This window comes from Cervus elaphus, chromosome 11, assembly GCF_910594005.1.
Source record: "Cervus elaphus chromosome 11, mCerEla1.1, whole genome shotgun sequence".
Lineage (NCBI taxonomy): Eukaryota > Metazoa > Chordata > Mammalia > Artiodactyla > Cervidae > Cervus > Cervus elaphus.
The window spans coordinates 38150830-38170171 of NC_057825.1; the positions used below are offsets into that span (position 1 = coordinate 38150830).

General features: G+C 42.5%; 1 protein-coding gene across 1 annotated transcript in view; it reads right to left on the reverse strand.

Moving 5' to 3' along the window:
- Nucleotides 1-10092: 10092 nt before the first annotated feature.
- Nucleotides 10093-19342, reverse strand: part of ANTXR1 (ANTXR cell adhesion molecule 1) — a 252957-nt gene continuing 243707 nt past the window's right edge. Inside the window, exon 18 of the mRNA XM_043917596.1 lies at nt 10093-13970. Within this exon, the coding sequence (XP_043773531.1) occupies nt 13710-13970 (261 nt within the window). The 3' untranslated portion in view covers nt 10093-13709. The remainder of the gene's footprint in view (nt 13971-19342) is intronic.

A 19342-nucleotide genomic window follows, 5' to 3' on the forward strand; every position in this document is an offset into this window, starting at 1 on the left:
ATTATTATTCAGCAATAAAAAGAAATGAGTTATCAAGCCATGTAAAGACATGGACTCTTAAATGCATATTATGAGATGAAAGAAGCCAATCTGAAAAGGCTACACACGCTGTATGATTCCAGTTACATGGTATTCTGGAAAAGGCAAAACTATGGAGACAGTAAAAATATCAGTGTTTCCAGTGTTCAAGGGGAGAGAGGAGGAGGGATGAAGTGAAGCTCAGGGAATTTTTAGGGTGGTGGAATTAGTCTTTATGATGCTGTATGATACATGATGGATACATATGCATTTGTCAAAATCTACAGAACTGTATGGCACAAAGAATGAACTCCAATATAATCTGTGGACCTTACTATTGATTTATCAGTTTGTCACAAATGTACTACCCTAATGCAAGATGTTAATAACAGGGAAGATTGTTCCAGGAAGAGGGGATATATGGAAACTCTCTTCACTGCTCATTCAAAGATAAAGAAAGACAAAGAAGAAAGTGAATGTTCGTTTTTGTAATCTACCAAAGGCAACAACATAAGCAGCCTTGAGATGGAAGATGACAGGCTCAGCAACCCGGGGTGAGATCTACTTATCGTGGACTGAACGAAGCCCGCTCAGGCAGTTGTGAAATCTCAGAGCCCAGATCTACAGATGAACAGCTGCTTTGTTGATGAATGCACTAATGGGTACCATGACAGCCTGACTCTGGATTCTGGATTCTTGCTGTTTCCTCAATGAACCATGACACGACTGTTGAGTCTTGCTCTGTGCACTTACAGAGTGGCAGGGAATCTGGTCCTGTGATAGGACATTTGATAAACAAGGCAAATTGGAGCTGATTCTTCTGGTGACTGCCAGCACTGGAGCCTTTTTTCCCTTTTGGCACATACCCTAAATTCCTGGCATCTACTCTTATTTTTCCTCCCAGGCAAAAAGGACTTGACCTCAGCTGACATAGAATGTGGAGGAATGTGTATGGAGTCAGTGGATGGAGTTAGTGAATTTGCAGGGGAATTTATTCAATACCACCCAGTGAGGGTCCACAGTTTGAATATCTGCTCAAAGGCAGTGGGGGAGGAAGAACCTCTTTATCACTGCTGGTTCTTGGAAGTTAACGTTGTCTCAGATACAGCTTCCGTTTCTTCTGTTGATTTGCTTTAGCTTGGGACTTGTTGGGATTCTTCATTTGTACGTTTATTCACTCAACTACAATTGATTAACTACTGTTGGTTGGGCACCATATGCATAAATTACTACTGGAGGACTACACTAATATACAGTCTACTTTAGTGTCAGAGTGTAGGGTGTGAGAGGACCCTTTTATTTTTCTCTGTTTCTTCTTGCTGTGACCATGAAAGTGAAAGCGAAGTCGTTCAGTCATGTCGAACTCTTTGCGACCCCATGGACACCAGGCTCCTCCATCCGTGGGATTTTCTAGGCAAGAGTACTGGAGTGGTTGCCATTTCCTTCTTCAGGGAATCCTCCCGACCCAGGGATTGAACCCAGGTCTCCTGCATTGTAGACAGACGCTTTACCGTCTGAGCCACCAGGGAAGTCCATAGAGAAGACAATTCTTTCCTGCCTTCCATTCTTCTTTTTGCCCTTTTCTTGATTTTCCCTGAGGGTTGATTGGCAAGATAACAAGAACCTTCCATTCACGGACAGGCCTGCCAAAGAACAGTCACCATTAATTAGAAGCAAGAACACTTCTCTTACATTCTCTCTCCCTTTTTGAAAGTCCATCTGGAATCTCTTTCTATGTAGTGGAGATCTGAAATCTTTTTAGTATTCCATTTTCCCACTTAGAAATGTAGTACATCTCTCTTTTTGTGAAGGATAATTCATAAAGTTTTATAGTTTTCTTCTTATAGGTTCTGCACATTTTTTGGTTAGTTTTTTTCTAGTTACTATATATATACACATATATATGTATAATTTATACATAATTTTAAATTTTCATAATTTATATATATTTCTATTATGAATGGACAGGACTCTAACAGGTATGCTCATTGACTGTATTGGTCATGTCCCTGTCTAGCTCACTGACCTCCTTTGTCAGCTGTAGTAATTTTTAAGTTGATTCTTATATTGATCCACTGTTGTTATTTTAGTTGCTCAGTCATGTCCAACTATTTGTGACCCTGTGGACTGTAGCTGGCCAGGCTCCTCTTAAGTTGATCCATTATATGATCTGCAAATAATGACAGTTTTTTCCTTCCTGATTTTTATAACTGTTTTTAAAACTTTTTGTTATTGCACTGGCTAGGACAGTAATGGTTATGGTTAGAATCCTTTCTTGTTTTTTATTTTAAAGGAAATACCCCTAATACTTCAACATTAAATATAATGTCTGTGTAGTTTTTGTGGATATGTTTTATCAGGTTAAGGAAGCTTTTCTACTTTCCTATTACTAAGGTGCAAAGGAAATGAGATTTTTTAAAAAATCAACTACCAGTTGCTATTAATTAGAAGCAAGAAAACTATATCCAGGACATAGTCCTGAATGGGATCTATTTGTTTTTACTAATGGTTCAAGACTAAATAAAGGTAATACTCTTTTAAGAATCCCCTAAAAAAAAAAAAAAAAAAAAAGAATCCCCTAAAAGCAAATATTGAAAAACCTATAAAGATGCTGATCTAAATAAAAAAGTTTAACATTTTAGAGAACTGATAGTCTCAGCCAGTAATATGTGTAGTGGTCCGGGCTTTTTGAAAAGGAGTCTTTGTTTTGGCAGCTTTAATGGGGCAAATGGAAATGCCTGACGAAGGTAAGACATGAACTTGAATTCTCCTGGAGCTCACTGCAGGTCTAATCCTCATAAGCAGGGATTATGTCATCAGAGCAGATACAAATGTGAGTGAGTCTGAAAGTCTGTTCAGCTTCATGGAAGCATACAATGCAAAGCCATGGAAACAAAACACGTGTTGCATAGACACTGACAGTATTTCTGTGTTAGCACCAAGAGGTGCTCGTTATATCCAATATTGTATGGAGTGGAGAAGGCAGCCAGGGGTGGTGTTAGAAAGGAGTTTGGGTATAAAATAGTTGCATGCCTATTTGAAGCAGGAAAGAAAAATTCTCTTCCCAAAGGGATGACTGGGAACCACATTACTATTCTTGAGGCTGGGTTTACTCACCCAAAGCTTAAAGTCCATCATCATGGCCACCATTTGGAATGAGAGGAACTGAACAGGGTCTGTCTGGACTTTCCCTCAGATCCATCCCATCAGTTATCAGTACTGTTTTCAGTGAAGGCATGCCCAAATGTATAGTTGTTGCCACCAGAAGTTGAATAATCCTTTGGTCATTTGCTATATCCTAGTAATCATACTGGGCTTCCACAGTGGCTCAGTGGTAAAGAATCTGCCTGCAATGCAGGAGCCACAGGAGATGCGGGTTTGATCCCTGGGCTGGGAAGATCCCCTGGAGGAGGGTGTGGCAACCTGCTCCAGTATTCTTGCCTGAAGAATCCCGAGGACAGAGGAGCCCGGTGTCCACAGTCCACAGGGTCGCAGAGCTGGACACAACTGGAGCACTGAGCTCACACGCACGGTGACCTTACTCTCATGTCTGATGTCTTTACCAGCAGGACCACAGAGCTGAATCAGCACCCGCACCCCCGGGCCCTAGATTTTTGACACTGGAATTAATTCCAGGTGTGCATTATCAGAAAATTTGTAGTCTGGTTTGACAGCTCTTCCTTTTTCCCACTCTTGCCTGGAATCACTCCTTTCCTATTCCTGTCTGAGGGTCTCCCATTGTCTTCTTTCCCACCCTTTGGAGCCTGCCTCCTGAACCCCAGGGCCAACCCTGCCGAGAAGAGGCTGCTTCTCAGTCACCTGAAATCCACCCCAGCTGGGGGGAAGCCTGATCCTTCAGGTTCAGATAAGTGTGAAAGCTTCTGCGTCACTTTTATCTATGAGGTACTCTGCATTCACGGGGACTATTTACCTATTGCCACAAAAGCTTGGATGGAAATGCATGTTACCATCAATTTCAAACTGGTCTTTTACAATGTGTACGTGTGTGTGTGTGTGTGCTCAGTCATGTCCAACTCTTTGCAACCCCAGGGACTGTAGCCCACCCTAGACTCTGTCCATGGAATTTTCCAGGCAAAAATACCGGAGTGGGTTGCTATTTCCTAGCTATTTCCTGACCCAGGGGTCGAACACCTGGATCTGTTGTATCTCCTGCATTGGCAGGCAGATTCCTTACCACTGTGCCATCTGGGAAGTCCCTTTTACAGTAGGAGATCTGTAAATAGTTTTAAAATAGTTTTAAGCAAAAAGAGATGTACTCTATATTATGTAAAGTTTCAGGTGGGACTCACAGGGAGGAGAATGTCAAAGGGCTTGTATTTATTTATTTGCTTTTTCATAACTAATATTTATTATTTTAAGTTTAATATTTATTTAATATTTTAAATTGAAGTGTAATTGACCTACCACATTGTTATTTCCAGGTGCACAGAATAGTGATTTGATATTTTATTTTAATTAATTAATTTTTAGTATATTTAAATTATTTATTTGGCTGCACTGTTCCTAGCTGTGCGTGTGGGAGCTTTGATCTTTGTTGTGGCATGTGAGCTCTTAGTTGCAGCGTGTGGGACCTAGTTCCCTGACCAGGGATCAAATCTAGGCACCCTACATTGGGAGCAGGGAATCTTAGCCCTTGGACCACCAGGGAAATCCCCGATAATTTTTATATGTTATGAAGTGATCACAATTTGAGTGGTGATATCATCATACAAAGTTATTACAATATTATTGACTATATTCCCCATGTTGTATATTTCATTCTCAAGGCTTAGTTTTTTTGTAACTGGAAGCTTGCACCTCTTAATCTGCCTCACATCCTTCCACACCTCCCACCTATGGCAACCACCTCTTTGTTTTCTGTATCTATGAGTCTGTTTCTGTTTTGTCATGTTAGTTCATTTGTTTTGTTTTTCAGATTCCACATATCTGTGAAATCCTGTGGTGTTTATCGTTCTCTATCTGACTGATTTTACTAAGCATGATACCTCTCGGTCCATTCATGTTGTTTCAAGTGGCAAAATTTCATTTTTTTATTGCTGAGTAATATTCTACTGTATACACATACCACATTTGTCTGTTCATCTATCGATGGGCATTTAGGTTGCTTCATATTAGCTATTGTAAATATTGCTGCAAGGAACATAGGGTTGCATATACGTTTGCTAATTAGTAGAAGTAATGGATTGTATGGTAGCTCTGTTTTTAAATTTTGAGAAATCTCCATAGTGTTTTTCATAGTGGCTACACCAATTGACATTCCTACCAACAGTGCACAAAGGTTCCCTTTATTCCACATCCTCTCTAACATTTATTTGTTGTCTCTTTTTTCTGTCTGTGCCATGAAGCTTGTGGGATCTTAGTTCCCCAACTAGGGATTGAACCTGGGCCCCCAGCAGCGAAAGCACTGTGTCTTAACCATTGGACCACTAGGTTTTCCCTGTTGTCTTTTTGATGATAATCATTCTGACAGAAGTGAAGTGATATTGTGGTCTTGATTTGCTTTTCCCTGATAACTAATGATGCTGAGCATCTTTTCATGTTTCTTGGCCATCTGTATGTTTTGGGAAAGTATCTATTCAGGCCTTATGCCCTATTTTAATCTAGTTGTTTGTTATTTTGATGTTGAATTGTATGAACTCTTTGAATATTTTTGATATTAATGTCTTAACAAAGATATTATTTGCAAATATCCTATCCCAATCAGTTGGTTGTCTTTTTGTTTTGATGATAGTTTCCTTTGCTGTGCAAAAGCTTTTTATTTGTTTATTTTTGCTTGTTTCCCTTTCCTGATCACTATGGCTAGAACTTTCAGTTCTGGGTTGAATAAAAGTGGTGAGAGTGGGCATCATTGTCTTATTCTTGGTCTTAGGTGAAATGCTTTCAGCTCTTCAACATTAAATATGATGTTGGCTGTGGGTTTGTCATATATGGCATTTGGTATGTCCCCTCTATACTAACTTTGTTGAGAGTTTTTCTCATAAATGAATGTTGATTTTTGTCAGAATTTTTTTTCTGTACCTATTGAAGGGGATAGGACTGCAGGGTTTCTGCTGAAATGTCAGCTGATAACTTTATGGAAGTTCCCCTGTACATACCTTGTTGCCTTTCCCTTGCTGCTTGATTTCTTCCCCATCACATATACATTTTCATAAAAGAACTGCATTCCAAGCATATATACCTTCTGCTTTCCCCCAACATTAGACCATAAACACTTTTTCTTGATTAAATATTATACCAGTCCATGACACATAGATTATCACTTAGCCACTATTGAGCATTTAGGTTATTTCTAATTTTCCTTTTATAAATGATGCTGTGATAAGTTTGAAATAGCTAACATGAATTTACTACAAAGAATTACCAATTTTTTCTTACCTCTTTTGGGAAGATATAAATGAGAGCTAAGGAAATACTAACCATGAGGGCAGCTTAAGGCCAAACTGGGCTTTGTGAAGTTTCTTAAATAAAACTCTCAGATGCCTAGAAAAAAAAAAAGATTTTCTCTTTAATTTTTGCCATTTTAATTACAATGAGTCTTGGTGTGGGTCTCGGATTTATCTTTTTGGGGATGTTCTGTGCTTGCTGGCATGTTCTCTTTCCCAGATAGCTGTAAGTTTTCAGCTATCATTTATTCAATTAAGTTATTTGCCCTTTTTTCTCTCTCTTTTCCTTCTGTGACTTCTGTAATGTGACTGTTACTGTGCTTAGTATGGTCTCAGAGATCTCTTATACTATACTTCTGTTTTAGAATTCTTTTTTCTGTTCAGCTTTGGTGGTTTCTACTACTCTGTCTTCCAGTTTGCTGACATATTCCCCTGTCTCATCTATTCTACTGTTGATTCCTTCTAGTATATTTTTATTTCAGTTATTATGTTCTTCAGTTCTGTTATTTCTTTATATTTTCTAGCTCTTTAACTTCTCATTGTGTTCATACATTTTTCTCCTGAGTTCATTAAACATCTTTATCATCATTACCTTGAACCCTTTATCTGTTAGCTTGTTTGTTTACAGTTCACCAAGTTCTTCTGGCATTTTATCTTGTTCCTTAATTTGGGACATAGTCCTCTGTTCCTTCAATTTGCCTGATTTTCAATGTATTCGGTATATTGTTATGCTTTCTGATCGTGGAGAAGTCACTTTGTACAGGAGATGTTTTATGGGACCTAGCAGCATACTCTTCTCTGGTCACCAGAGCTATATGCTCTAGAGTGACCCTGTGTGGGATGCTGGGCTCTTCGGTTATGATGGGACCACTTACTGTGGGCAGCTGGTAGGTAGAGCTGGTCCTGGGCCTGGTTTGTTGCCAGGTCCTACTTCACGCAGGGGCTGCCAACCTGCTGGCTTGTGGGGCTAGGTCTTGATATGGCTGGCTGCATGGACAAGGATGTCTGGGGCTAGTGCTTGGCCCGCTTCTGGGCAGAGCTTAGTTCTTATGCTGCTGGCCTTTCAACCCAGAGGGCCCCAGGACTGGTGCTGATCTACTGGCGAGTATGGAAGCCCTTGGTGCTAACAAGCTAGAGAAAGACTCCAAAGTTGTGCTTGCCAGCCCCAATGTCACCGTGGTAAAATGAGCCCTCAGAAATAACTGCTGCCAACATCTGTGTCCTCAAGGGGAGTCCTTGCTGGTTCTTGCTGCTCTGGGAGCCTCTCCAAGATCAGTAAGTGGGTCTGACCCAGGCTCCTTTAAATTACTGTCTCTGTACTGGGTCTCAGAGTATGTGAGATTTTGCATGTCCCTTAAGAGCCCTGGTAGCCAAGTAAGTAAAGAATCTGCCTGCAGTGCAGGAGGCCTGGGTTTGATCCCTGGGTTGGGAAGATCTCCTGGAGAGGAAATACCACTTTGGTATTCTTGCCTGGAAAATTCCATGGACAGAGGAGCCTGGTGGGTGACAGTCCATTGGGTCACAAGAGTTGGACACAACTTAGCAACTAAACCACCTTAAGAGCAGGGTCTCTAGCTCTCCCTTAAGCAAGTCCCATTGGCTTTCAAAGTCAGACATTCTGGGAGCTCGTCTTCCTGGTGCAGGACCCCTGGGGACTGGAACCCAAAGTGGGACCTGGAACCCTTGTTTCTCTGGGGAGAACCTTTGCAATTATAATTATCCTCCTGTTTATGGATCACCTACCCATGGGTGTGGGTCTTGACTATACTGCATCTTTGCTCCCACCACCAGTGTCACTATGGGGACTTCCCTGTAGTCCAGTGGTTAAGCATCCACCTCACAATGCAGGGGACAGGGGTTTGATCCCTGGTCAGAGAATTAAGGTCCCACAGGCTGCAGGCAACTAAGCCAGGGCACCCCAACTACTGAGCCCATGTGCTGCAAAAAAGACCCAATGTCACTATGGTTCCTTCTTTATATCTTTGGTTGTGGAAAATCTTTTCTGCTAGTTTTCAGGTCATTCTCATTGATAGTTGCTCTGTAAATAGTTGTAATTTTGGTGTGCCCAATGGGAGAAGGTAAGCTCAAGGTCTTCCTACTCCATTACCTCGGCAACACCTCCAAAGTGCTTATGTTTTAAAACAATGTGAATATAGGAGGCTGTAAATCTTCCATGACTAATCTTGGGGGTGCACATTTTTGGTGTCAATGATGAGTGGTTGACAGGTCTCTTATGACTTCTCCTTCAGAAGAAAATGAAGCGTTTTCTGCACTCTTAGCACCAATGTTTCTTGTACTTTTAAAATGCTTTGCAAGAATGCAAGCCACTTCACTAAAAAGAAGTATGTCTTTTATGAGTTGCATCCATTTTAATGTTTACAAGGATCTCTCAACTAAAGATGCTGGCTAAACAGTACTGAATGTGCACAACTAATGGAACATCTTTTAACAGAGCTTTGCTCTGCACTCTCCAGTGACTCAGGCATTTTGTTAACCGCTGCTGTTGCTTTATAAGGACATTGTGAAATGACATTTGAAACTAAACAAAGGAGATGTTGCACAGTTTTAACTCCAAAATTTAAAACTGTCCCAAGTAGAGAAGGAAGAGTTTATATAACTAAATGACCATTTTAATGTTGAGCAAAAAGGAAGGAGTCAAAGCTTATGCCCAGAGGAATTAAAAGGCTTCTAATCTATTTAGGTATGATAACTTCAGGATAGAGGTGCCATGGTTCAAGCCAATATGATACAATTGTAACCAGAATAACTTCATTTGTTTTGCATATGCCAACTCTATGGTCTATGTTTGATAATTATAAGTAACATGGACCTTGTTTACAATGTATTTAGATGGACAAAGTGTTACACTGATTGTTCTACACCTAAGTGAGACTCCAGGGAAACACATTTATCTGAAGATAGAAAACTGGATTTAGTGACAAACAATTTTACACCTGCTGCTCAACTTTGCAGTTAACACTTGATCAATAATCTTATTCCTGTTAGTTTCTTTGTTTATTCAACATAATACATTGGAGCACGACTCAGCATTCAGCACTCAATCATTGAAATGATTTTATAAGAAAGTTGGTTGGTAATGCAAGCAATATATGAGATTTAAAAATTCCTCATTCCATACAGTAAATATTTTTTCTACTTCTAGTACTTTCCTGGTTTCATCTGTTACACTTAAATTAAATACAGCTGGAATTTATTTTGGTATAAGGAGTGAGGTAGGGCTCCAACTTCTTTTTCCTTCCAAATTGCTAGTCAGTTATCTCAAAATGATTTAATGAAGAATGTAATTTAAAAAAGTCCATGTGCTCAAAATGCTATTAAAGTTGAATACTAATGAAATCTTGGAAAGAAATTGTGGAATGATTTTGTTTTCAGATGGTTTTATTCCAGTTAAGATGAACTCAAGGCTTAATGAGGACTTATAAAGAAACAGATTCAGGAACTAGTAAGAAACACCATTTTACCTACAAAAAATATAAATTGAATGTTGGACAGCTAAAGAAGACAGGGTAATCAAGATAGTAGAAGGCACAAAATAATTTGAGAAATATAATTTAATCTGCAGAATGATAGCCATTTTTATGATCACAATGTTAGGCACTTGAGCAATCTGTACTTCATTTTCATAGCAAAGAGACAACCAGTGAAAGAGTTGATTTTAGGAATTTATTATTTTTTTTTAAAAAAAGCAACTTCCAAGGTTTGTCATTGTACACATTTAGCTCAGTCTTCTATAGCAGGTACAGCAATAACTGATCCTTATAACAATGACTCAGAGGCACTGAAGATTCATAATGTCTTCTGAATTATCACAGATAGAAGAAAGAATTAGAAGAAGAGTTTAATGTTAAGTGTATTTAAAACATCATATTCTAATTCTTTTAAATTGGTTATCCAAGTACAATAATATAGTAGAGTTCGGATAACTAGAAAACGCAACTGACTAGAACATCCCATGCCCATCTGATGTGCATTAACAGACTTTTTACTGCATATATCTTTATTATAGTTTGCAAACTAACTCAACCCACTTTTACACAGCATTAATTTCTTTTTGAGTTGGTGCTGGGCTGAAATTGTGGTACAATATGTCATCTGTGTTTTTTTTTTTTTTTTCTAGTTCTTGGATGAATTTCCCTCATCTGACCTAGTGTTTGAACTTTAGCATGTATGAGACTCCAAGATAGTCTCTGCCCATTTAAGATTATATTTACAGTGAAGTTACCTGCAGCCAGATATCCAAGACTATTAATTAATATGTCCACCAGCTCTGTTCTCGACTCTGGTAAAAGAGACGTTGTGTCTCACTGGAGTGTGTGCCAAGCTACAGGCCAGACACTGTGAGCTGCTCGTTAACAGAGCTAACCATTCAAGGTTCTTCTTAATGCTGTGCAAATAAGGGTCTCGTCATTTCAGTAACTATTTGTACATTTATAAAAGCAATACAGTCATGGGAAAAACCAACAAGCACAGCTTGGTAGAATAACCTGCCATGAAATTTCATTGGCCTTATAATAATTTACTACAACTGTTCCTTTTATTCACACTGGATAGGAAATGCTTCCATCTAACACATGGAATATGAATATATACAACAAAAAGTTGGTTTTTATTAAAAAAAACAACTTCGGGAGGACAATAATATGAGAGTTGAAAAAAATAATTTTGTGCAGTTTCCTGATCACAATCATATGTCTGCTACCTTTTACAGGGAATGACCCAAGTACGGATAGACTTATAAACCAGTTAAAGAATTTTCCTGCCTGTAATAGCCTACTATTCAAATATTACCTTGTTCATACAGTATAGAAGTTTCTCCTTCTCCACTGTCCTTCTAAATGACTAGGGTTTACATGAAGAATCCGTTTTAAGGACAAACCCTGCTAATCCTCTTCAAAGCCATCATGTATTTGCAGTTTCCCATTTCACCAAAAAGTTTATAAAAACATCTTGGAAACTGCACAGGGGCTTCTGATTGATGTATGGTTGAGATCTTGAATGTTGCATTCTCACCTTATGCCTGCCGTCTTGATGCACAATGTTAATTAACATCTTGGCTTTAACTTTTTGATGGCCGCAGTGAGCCAGGCGGCAGTGGTGTGGGGTGGACTGTTTTGTACCGCCAGCAGTCAAAACAGTGGCCAGGGGCTCAACGCCTCTAGGCTGTGAGCCTGGGAAACCCTTTTGCCTATGGAATGGGTCTCTGGAGTCCAGCAATGTCACTGCAGGTCGCTGCGACATTCTGACACCTGCTTCATGGAGGACTGTACTAAAGAAGAAGCCTAATGTTTTCAACATAGATAATTTGGGCCAGGATTGGGGGGCGGGGGAGGGAGCCCTGGAAAACATCTCTGATTTTATCTCTATAAGGAAGCTGTGGGCATCTCTGGAAGCGGCAGGCTGGAAGAAGGGAGGGCCCAAGGTATGCCTGGGGAAGTGTCAGTTTGGTGTTGGCAATGCGTTTAGGGTCTATAGCCCCTCACTAAGGCACTCTGCCTAGATCTATTTTCCCCTGACTGTACCTTTTATGTCCAAAGGTTTCCTCATCCCCCCACACAATCCTTGTTTGCTTTTGCTTTCTAAAGTTGAGATAGTGATTAAGGATCATTTATCTCTCAATTTTAACTGATGAGTGGTGGCTCTTCAGACTTATGGTGTGAAGATTGTGAAGGAATCCTGGGCTCATTGGAAGATGTGCTGTGATTGATTAGCAATGTCTGCCATGGCTACACGCGTTGGTGTGTATGCGGTGTATGCTGGGTCTTATGTCTCTGTTCTAAGTGAGGTGAAAGAATGAGACTGGCTTGGGGGGTTCTTGCAAGACCTTTGGAGACCACAGCCCAAAGCACCAAGTTTGCATTTACTTTAGATTCTGCTTTATTCTCGAAAAGATTTAAGAGTTTTAGGACTTTTAAGACCTGTGGAAAGTTGGAGGGGGAGGTAATTTTGAACAGGCTGGTGCAGCAGGCCCTGAACAATGGCTTCTGTTTTCATCCTTGGGTGATGAAGTCTAATGTTTAGAAAGTGATTATATAACTTCCTGGTGACAACAGATTCAGCAAGACTTGGAGGAGTGGAGTGGTTCCCAGGCATTGTGGGAATTTCAGGCAGCTGATAGTATTTGTCAGTGTGCTGAAAAGCCAAGGAGAAATACATTTGCACCAGCTTTTTTGGGTGGATATATTCCTTAGTATGTCGGGACTATTGTCTCTCAGCTCTACCTAGAAGTCTCTGGTGCACAACTTCATGAAGAAAGAAAAACAAAATCAGTGAAATTGTGTGGTAGGTGCTAGTGATGCCATTTTGGGAAGATCAACTCATATTTGTCTCTGGAAAATAGTATCAATCACTTCTTCATATCTCAAGTGATCTACATTGAAGCCAAATCTTGATTTTTCTTTTAACATAAATCATTAGCAAGTTGCTCTTCTACACTGCTATTGTCTGTTGATTTAGGGGCCATGTTGGGCCAAAGCCAGCCACCTCTAGCTGCTGATGGCCTATGAGCTTTAGAAACTGTCTGATGCTCCCACTAGTACACGCCTGTCAGTGCACACACCTGATTTCACTTACACAGCAACATGGCAACATACCTTTTCCACCTGTGAACAACCACCCTCTTCCTCACTTGGAAACTGGGAGAATTTGGAAGGAAAATAAAGTATATCTTTTTATTCCTCTGCAAATCCCAGAACGTGCTTTTGGATACCTGTCTGATGTTGAGTTTTTTGTCACAATGGGGACCCTAATCTTTACCCAAAGTTGTAGGTGAAGGGTTTTGACCTTCCTGGCTGGCATGGAGGATTCCTTGGTTTGTAGATCTAGGGTCAAGAGATGGAGGTGGAGTGGAAGAGGGAAGGCAGCACTGAGCAACCCAGCAATATGACTTCTTATCTGACGCTGCATTTCACCCTCAGAGAAATGATTTTCATATTGGTCTCCAGGAGACCCAATCCCACTTAGAGCATCTCAGCAGTTTCACTGTCTTTGGAACCTTCTAGAGATGATGGCTGGCTGATGGCTATAATTGTGACTGTAGTTGCCTCATCACTGGTTTTCAGGCAATTCAAAATTTCAATTTCTTTCCGCTGATCACAATTGTTGGTGTATTGGTGTTACAAATTTTTATAGTGTGTGAGTGTCAGTGGGCGTTATCACCACTCTTTTCCAAAGTGGAAGCCTCCTCTAACTGAAAAGACTTGTTCTAACACCACAGAGGAGCCTCCTCCCCAAAGTTTCTGAGAGAACCCAGAGCATGAACTGTGGGTTCTAGACAGAAGGTCTAGGAGGAGGTCGGGAGGGGGGTGGCGCCCTGTTGGGAGGGGGAGCCTGTGGAGGAGGGGGGAGAATAGAAGGTGGGGATGGAATTGGAGGGGTGGGGGCACTGGGAGGTGGGGGAGGGCAATGGGGAGCAGGGGGTGGTGGGGTGTAGATGGGGGCAGGAGGTGGCGAGGTGGTGTGGTAGGCATTGTTGAGGGGGTACTTGGCAGGTGGATTGTTCTTGACTCTGGTGAAGTTGATACAGCGTCCCTGAAAGAGAATCAGAGAAAAAGAACATTAGGACCAACCTAGACAGCAGATTAAAAAGCAGAGACATTACTTTGCCAACAAAGGTCTGTCTAGTCAAGGCTATGGTAGTCATATACGGATGTGAGAGTTGGAGTATAAAGAAAGCTGAGTGCCGAAGAATTGATGCTTTCGAACTGTGGTGTTGGAGAAGACTCTTTGAGAGTCCCTGGGACTGCAAGGAAATCCAACCAGTCCATCCTAAAGGAGATCAGTCCTGGGTGTTCATTGGAAGGACTGATGTTGAAGCTGCAAACTCCAATACTTTGGCCACCTGGTGCGAAGAGCTGACTCATTTGAAAAGACCCTGATGCTGGGAAAGATTGAGGGCAGGAGGAGAAGGGGACGACAGAGGATGAGATGGTTGGATGGCATCACCGACTCGATGGACATGGATTTGGGTGGACTCCGGGAGTTGGTGATGGACAGGGAGGCCTGGCATGCTGCAGTTCATGGGGTTGCAAAGAGTCGGACACGACTGAGCGACTGAACTGAACTGAACTGAGCTGAGCTGATGTTTGCTGGGGCCTTACAACAGGGCGGGTGGGAAGTGCAGAGGGCGGGCAGAAAGAAACCTGCGGAAAGCAGATGCTTTCTGTCAGTGTTTATGTCAGTGCTCTTAGCAGACCATTGAAATAGAACCTGATAACAAATAAGCTCCCCATTTCCTTCTTCTGGGCTTACTATTGAGAGAGTTAATTCTTGGGTAGATTAATAAAGAGTCCAGGGCCCTCAAGGAGGAGAAAGGGGTCTGGGGCTCTTAAGGAGGTGAAAAGGACAAACTTTTTTTCTACATTGCTTTGTCTTAGTCACATAAAATGTTATTTTCTTTAAGCCAAGAGCTAAAGATTACACAAGAACACTCATCTTGCTCAAGGGTCTGTTTTTCCTTAAGCCCTGTACTAAGGATTATATAACAACAATGTATCTTGCTGAAAGACATGTTTCTCCTTTTTAACAAGAACCTTCTGATTAATCTTGTTACCTTAAGATGTCTGTTATGGGAGTGGGTCTGGTAAAAGTATATAATGCCTTGATAAGACTAGCCAGTGGGGCACTCTCCACCCCCTTCTGATGTCTGTCAGAAGCATTCTCTGTTCTTTGTCACTGTAATAAAACTTCTGCCACAGAAAAGCTCTGAGTGTTCAAGCCTGGTCCCTAGTCCTGAAGCTAAATCTTCTTTGGAGATCATGAATCTGACATTGTTCACCATAAGCTATCATCTTGGGGGCTTTTAAGGGAATTAAGTTGCCAAGGGAAAGGTGCAGCATTCTCGTTCCATAACTTCTCCGAGCTGGTAAGGGACACAGACCCTAAATTGTTGAGGCCAACACTATGTCACAAAATTATTTGTTTAACTTCATTTTCCCCCCAGATTCTACCAAGGGTGCGGAAGAGTAGGGGACTGGATGCACAGGGTCAGGGCAAGTACAGAAGTCATTGAATTTAATCTCCTCAACAGCCTTGCCAGGCAGGTATTATTATCTATTGTTCTGTTTCACAGCTGAGGAAACTGAGGCTCAGGAAGGTTAAACCACAACTAGGAAGAGGTGGGTTTGCTGTTACCAGTAGATGCAGCCGCCTGCTCCAGGCCCCTGCCTCCCTTGTGCTCTGACATGGACAGTTTATCCTGCTTTTGCTTTGGCTGGGGAAGCCTTCTTCTTCCAGGTGCTATGGCACCTGCTCAGGTGCCCTTAGATTCTTAGGAAATACAACCTGGGGACCTTTTATTGCAACAAAGGCATCTACTCTGAATTCGGCCTTTTCTCCACCCTTCCCAGGGACCTGGCTGGATAATGCAGAGTAGACACCTGGAATACCTACAACTGCCTCCTCAAAGTAGCCCCCTCCCCCTGGGGCACTTCCCCTCTGCTCTTTGGAAGCAGACACCCACCAGCTCTATTCCTTAAAAAAAATTTTTTTTTAATGGGAGGATAATTACAATATTGTGGTGGTTTTTGCCGTACATCAACATGAATCAGCCATGTGTACACATGTGTCCCCCCATCCTGCACCCCTCTCCCACCTCCCTCCCCACCCCATCCCTCCAGGTTGTCCCAGAGCACTGACTTTCCGTGCCCTGCTTCATGCATTGAACTTGCACTGGTCATCTATTTAACATACAGTAATATGCATGTTTCAATGCTATCTTTTCATATCATCCCACCCTCTCCTTCTCACACAGAATCCTAAAGTCTGCTCTTTACATCTGTGTCTCTTTTACAGTCTTACGTATAGGATCGTCATGTTCCCATCTTTCTAAATTCCATATAAATGCATTTATACAGTATTTGTATTTCTCTTTCTGGCTCACTTCACTCTGTATAATAGGCTCCAGTTTCATACACCTCATTAGACTTGACTCAAATGTGTTCCTTTTTATAGTTGAGTAATATTTCAATGTGTATGTGTACCACAACTTCCTTATCCAATGGACCAGTTAGACCTAATTGATAGCTACAGGACATTTCACCCAAAAACAATGGATTTCAGTTCTCTTCTTAATAGGTGTTTGGGAGCCTTCCACTCAACACTGGGCTCTGCAAGGGATGGGAGCACAGGCCCTCTCCCCCTCATGAAGTTCTCCTTCTGGTAAGTGGAGCACCCCCCTCCAATCACCTTTCCCATTCGGCCCTCCCCTGCCTGTCTGGGCAGGGTACTGGCCACCTCTGTGGGCCCTGGCCTTTTCCCAAACTTCCCATGCCCACTGGGCATCTTCTTCTCCCTACTGTGTGTCCTGGATGCTGACAGAATCCTTCCCCAGGAGGCTGAGGCGGGGTACCCCCTCTGAGGCTGTCCTTTTCTCCTTGTCCTGCTCATTTTAACCTGATTATAACCCAAGACAGGAATGACTCTGGGGCTTCCACTGAGGAGGAAGTGTGGATTTTTCCTGGCTTCCTTCTTTAGGATGGACGCCATCCTGTGCTGTCCAGCCTGGATGTGATGTGTCCTGAGAGGCCAGGGTTTCCTTTTCCAGGCCTTTCGAGGAAGAGCCTGGGAGAGTGGGGAATGAAGAGGGTGTGACTGTAGACCTTAAGGACCAATTACCCAAAGGACAAGAGGGAAATACAAATGTGTGATCTGAGACTCGGCTTAGGGAGAGTCATGGTGGGGCGCAATGCAGGTCTGTGGGAGCGGATGGGGGCGGGGCCAGAGCACCGCCTGCCTCACACATGCGCCCCTCCCCGCATCTTTCAGTCCGGAGTCAGTCCTTTGTCCTCCACGCATCTTTCCCTGGAAAGTACAAGTGCTCAGGGCTGGCGCACTGGGAAGACCCAGAGGGGTCGGATGGGGAGGGAGGCGGGAGGGGGGATCGGGATGGGGAACACATGTAAATCCATGGCTGATTCATGTCAATGTATGGCAAAAACCACTACAATATTGTAAAGTAATTAGCCTCCAACTAATAAAAATAAATGGGAAAAAAAAAAAAAAAAGAAAAGTCTGGCTTCTACTCATTCCTTGCTTTCCTCCTTGAATTCTCTAGTTACCGTCTACACCACACTCTGAAGTCTGCATCCTATAATTGCTTTATTTGTAAATGCCTTCGCTTCCTGACTAGATGAGAAACTTCTGGAAGGCACTGGCCTCGTTTTGTCACCTGCTGCTCCACTGTTGGTTTAGGAGTTACAAGGCCGTATTTAGGTGCCAGCACCCCAATGAGCTTACATTTTATGAAATTAAACCAGGGCCTGACCTCATTAGGTTCTGATTGGGGTTCACCAACTGCAGAAATCAGCTACCATCTTCTCATTGCAACTCCAAGATCATGGTCGGACTTTCACGAGTTAATTTTGTGACCCAGCACTGTAAATTTCTGTTTTCTCAAGCAGCCCTCTTTTTCAGCTTTATAAACCTAAGCCTCAGTTATATAGTTTATTTATGATCCTGGATACAGCTCTTTCTTTCAAGATGTGAAAGTCCTAATTTTATTGCCATCTGTGATAAGTTCCTTTAATGGGTAACTCAGCACTGGGATTTACTGTACTACATGTTCTGTCCTATGTTCCTAGATACGTCTGACCAGACCAGGATACTAGAGAAACCCATTTCCTTTAAAGCTGAAGGAAAGTTCCCTTCCTGGGGAAGGAGATGCTGATGCCTGTGGTCGAGGCCCCACGTACCTTCAGGTCTCCTTTAGGGCTGGCTGTCCCACTATTCTCTCCCTCCCTCCAGGGATCAGTTGATGGTCAGGATGGGCAAGAGACGAGGTGAAAGAACCCAGAGTCTGTTTAATTATTTCATGTAATTGTAACTAGTACTTTTACCAGAGACAAAATTAGGAGCTCCCAGGCTTCTTCTATCAATACTTCCATTCATAACCCAGATTTGGATTCCTCAATGTCTTCAAAAGGATTTGAAAGGATCCACTGAACAAAACTCTCTCACATCTGTCAGCTAAAGATGGAGAAAAAGCAGGCAGGGGTTGGGGGTGGGCGGGGGGCGATGAGAGTGAGGAGAGGAGAGATCTTCCTGGTCAGCCCTTCTCCAGCCACCATCACAGCCTTTGGCCATAGCAGCTGAGGGCAAGGGTGGGGTGGGGTGGGGGAGAGGCAGAGAGCACCCCTTCCTACAGTCAGTAACACCCCAGGAGTGCCCTGGGTCACCTGCTGCAGGGCACAGGTACAGACCTGGCGCACTGGAGCCGAGAGCAGCTCGGCTGCTCGGAGCCAGAGGGGAGGGGGCAAGCTCACAGCCTCTGTCATGCCCTCCTGAGTGACACCCCCCTGTAAGACATGAGGTGGGGATAATACACCACCTGCCACTCGCTCTCAGGATGAGGATTAACTTAATCAGCATTGGTGATGGGCTTGGAACAGTGCCTGGCACTGTGTTTGGTAAGTGAAGTTGAGTCTAGGTGGGGAAACAGACACAGTAATGTCTATTGTGCTCAGACATGATAATGACCTTGTCTAGGGTAGACAGGCCACTTGGAGGTAGTAGCAGGATTTCTGACTCCTAGTTTAGTGCCTTCTAGGAGAACTGTGGGGTAGAACCTCTACATTCCTCACCTGGCTTCTAGAATAAAACTGATACACAGGGGTGAAAAAAATGTAGCAATGGACAGGTGACCAGAGCAGCTCCCAGAGCTCGCTCATTTCCCCACCCTCTTCTATCCTCCCATTGCTGCGCCACTCCTATAACTTATTCTTACAGGACACAGTTGACTGGCAATGCTGTCACACATACTTATCGTCCCAAAAAGAAGATGCAGACACCGCATAAACAGATCCCTGGAGTCAGTTACAGTTAAGATGCAGTTAGGACTTCAGGCAGGGGTGTGGCTACAAATTAAATTCTTAAAACCTGGAGCCAGAGGAGCCAACACAAACACT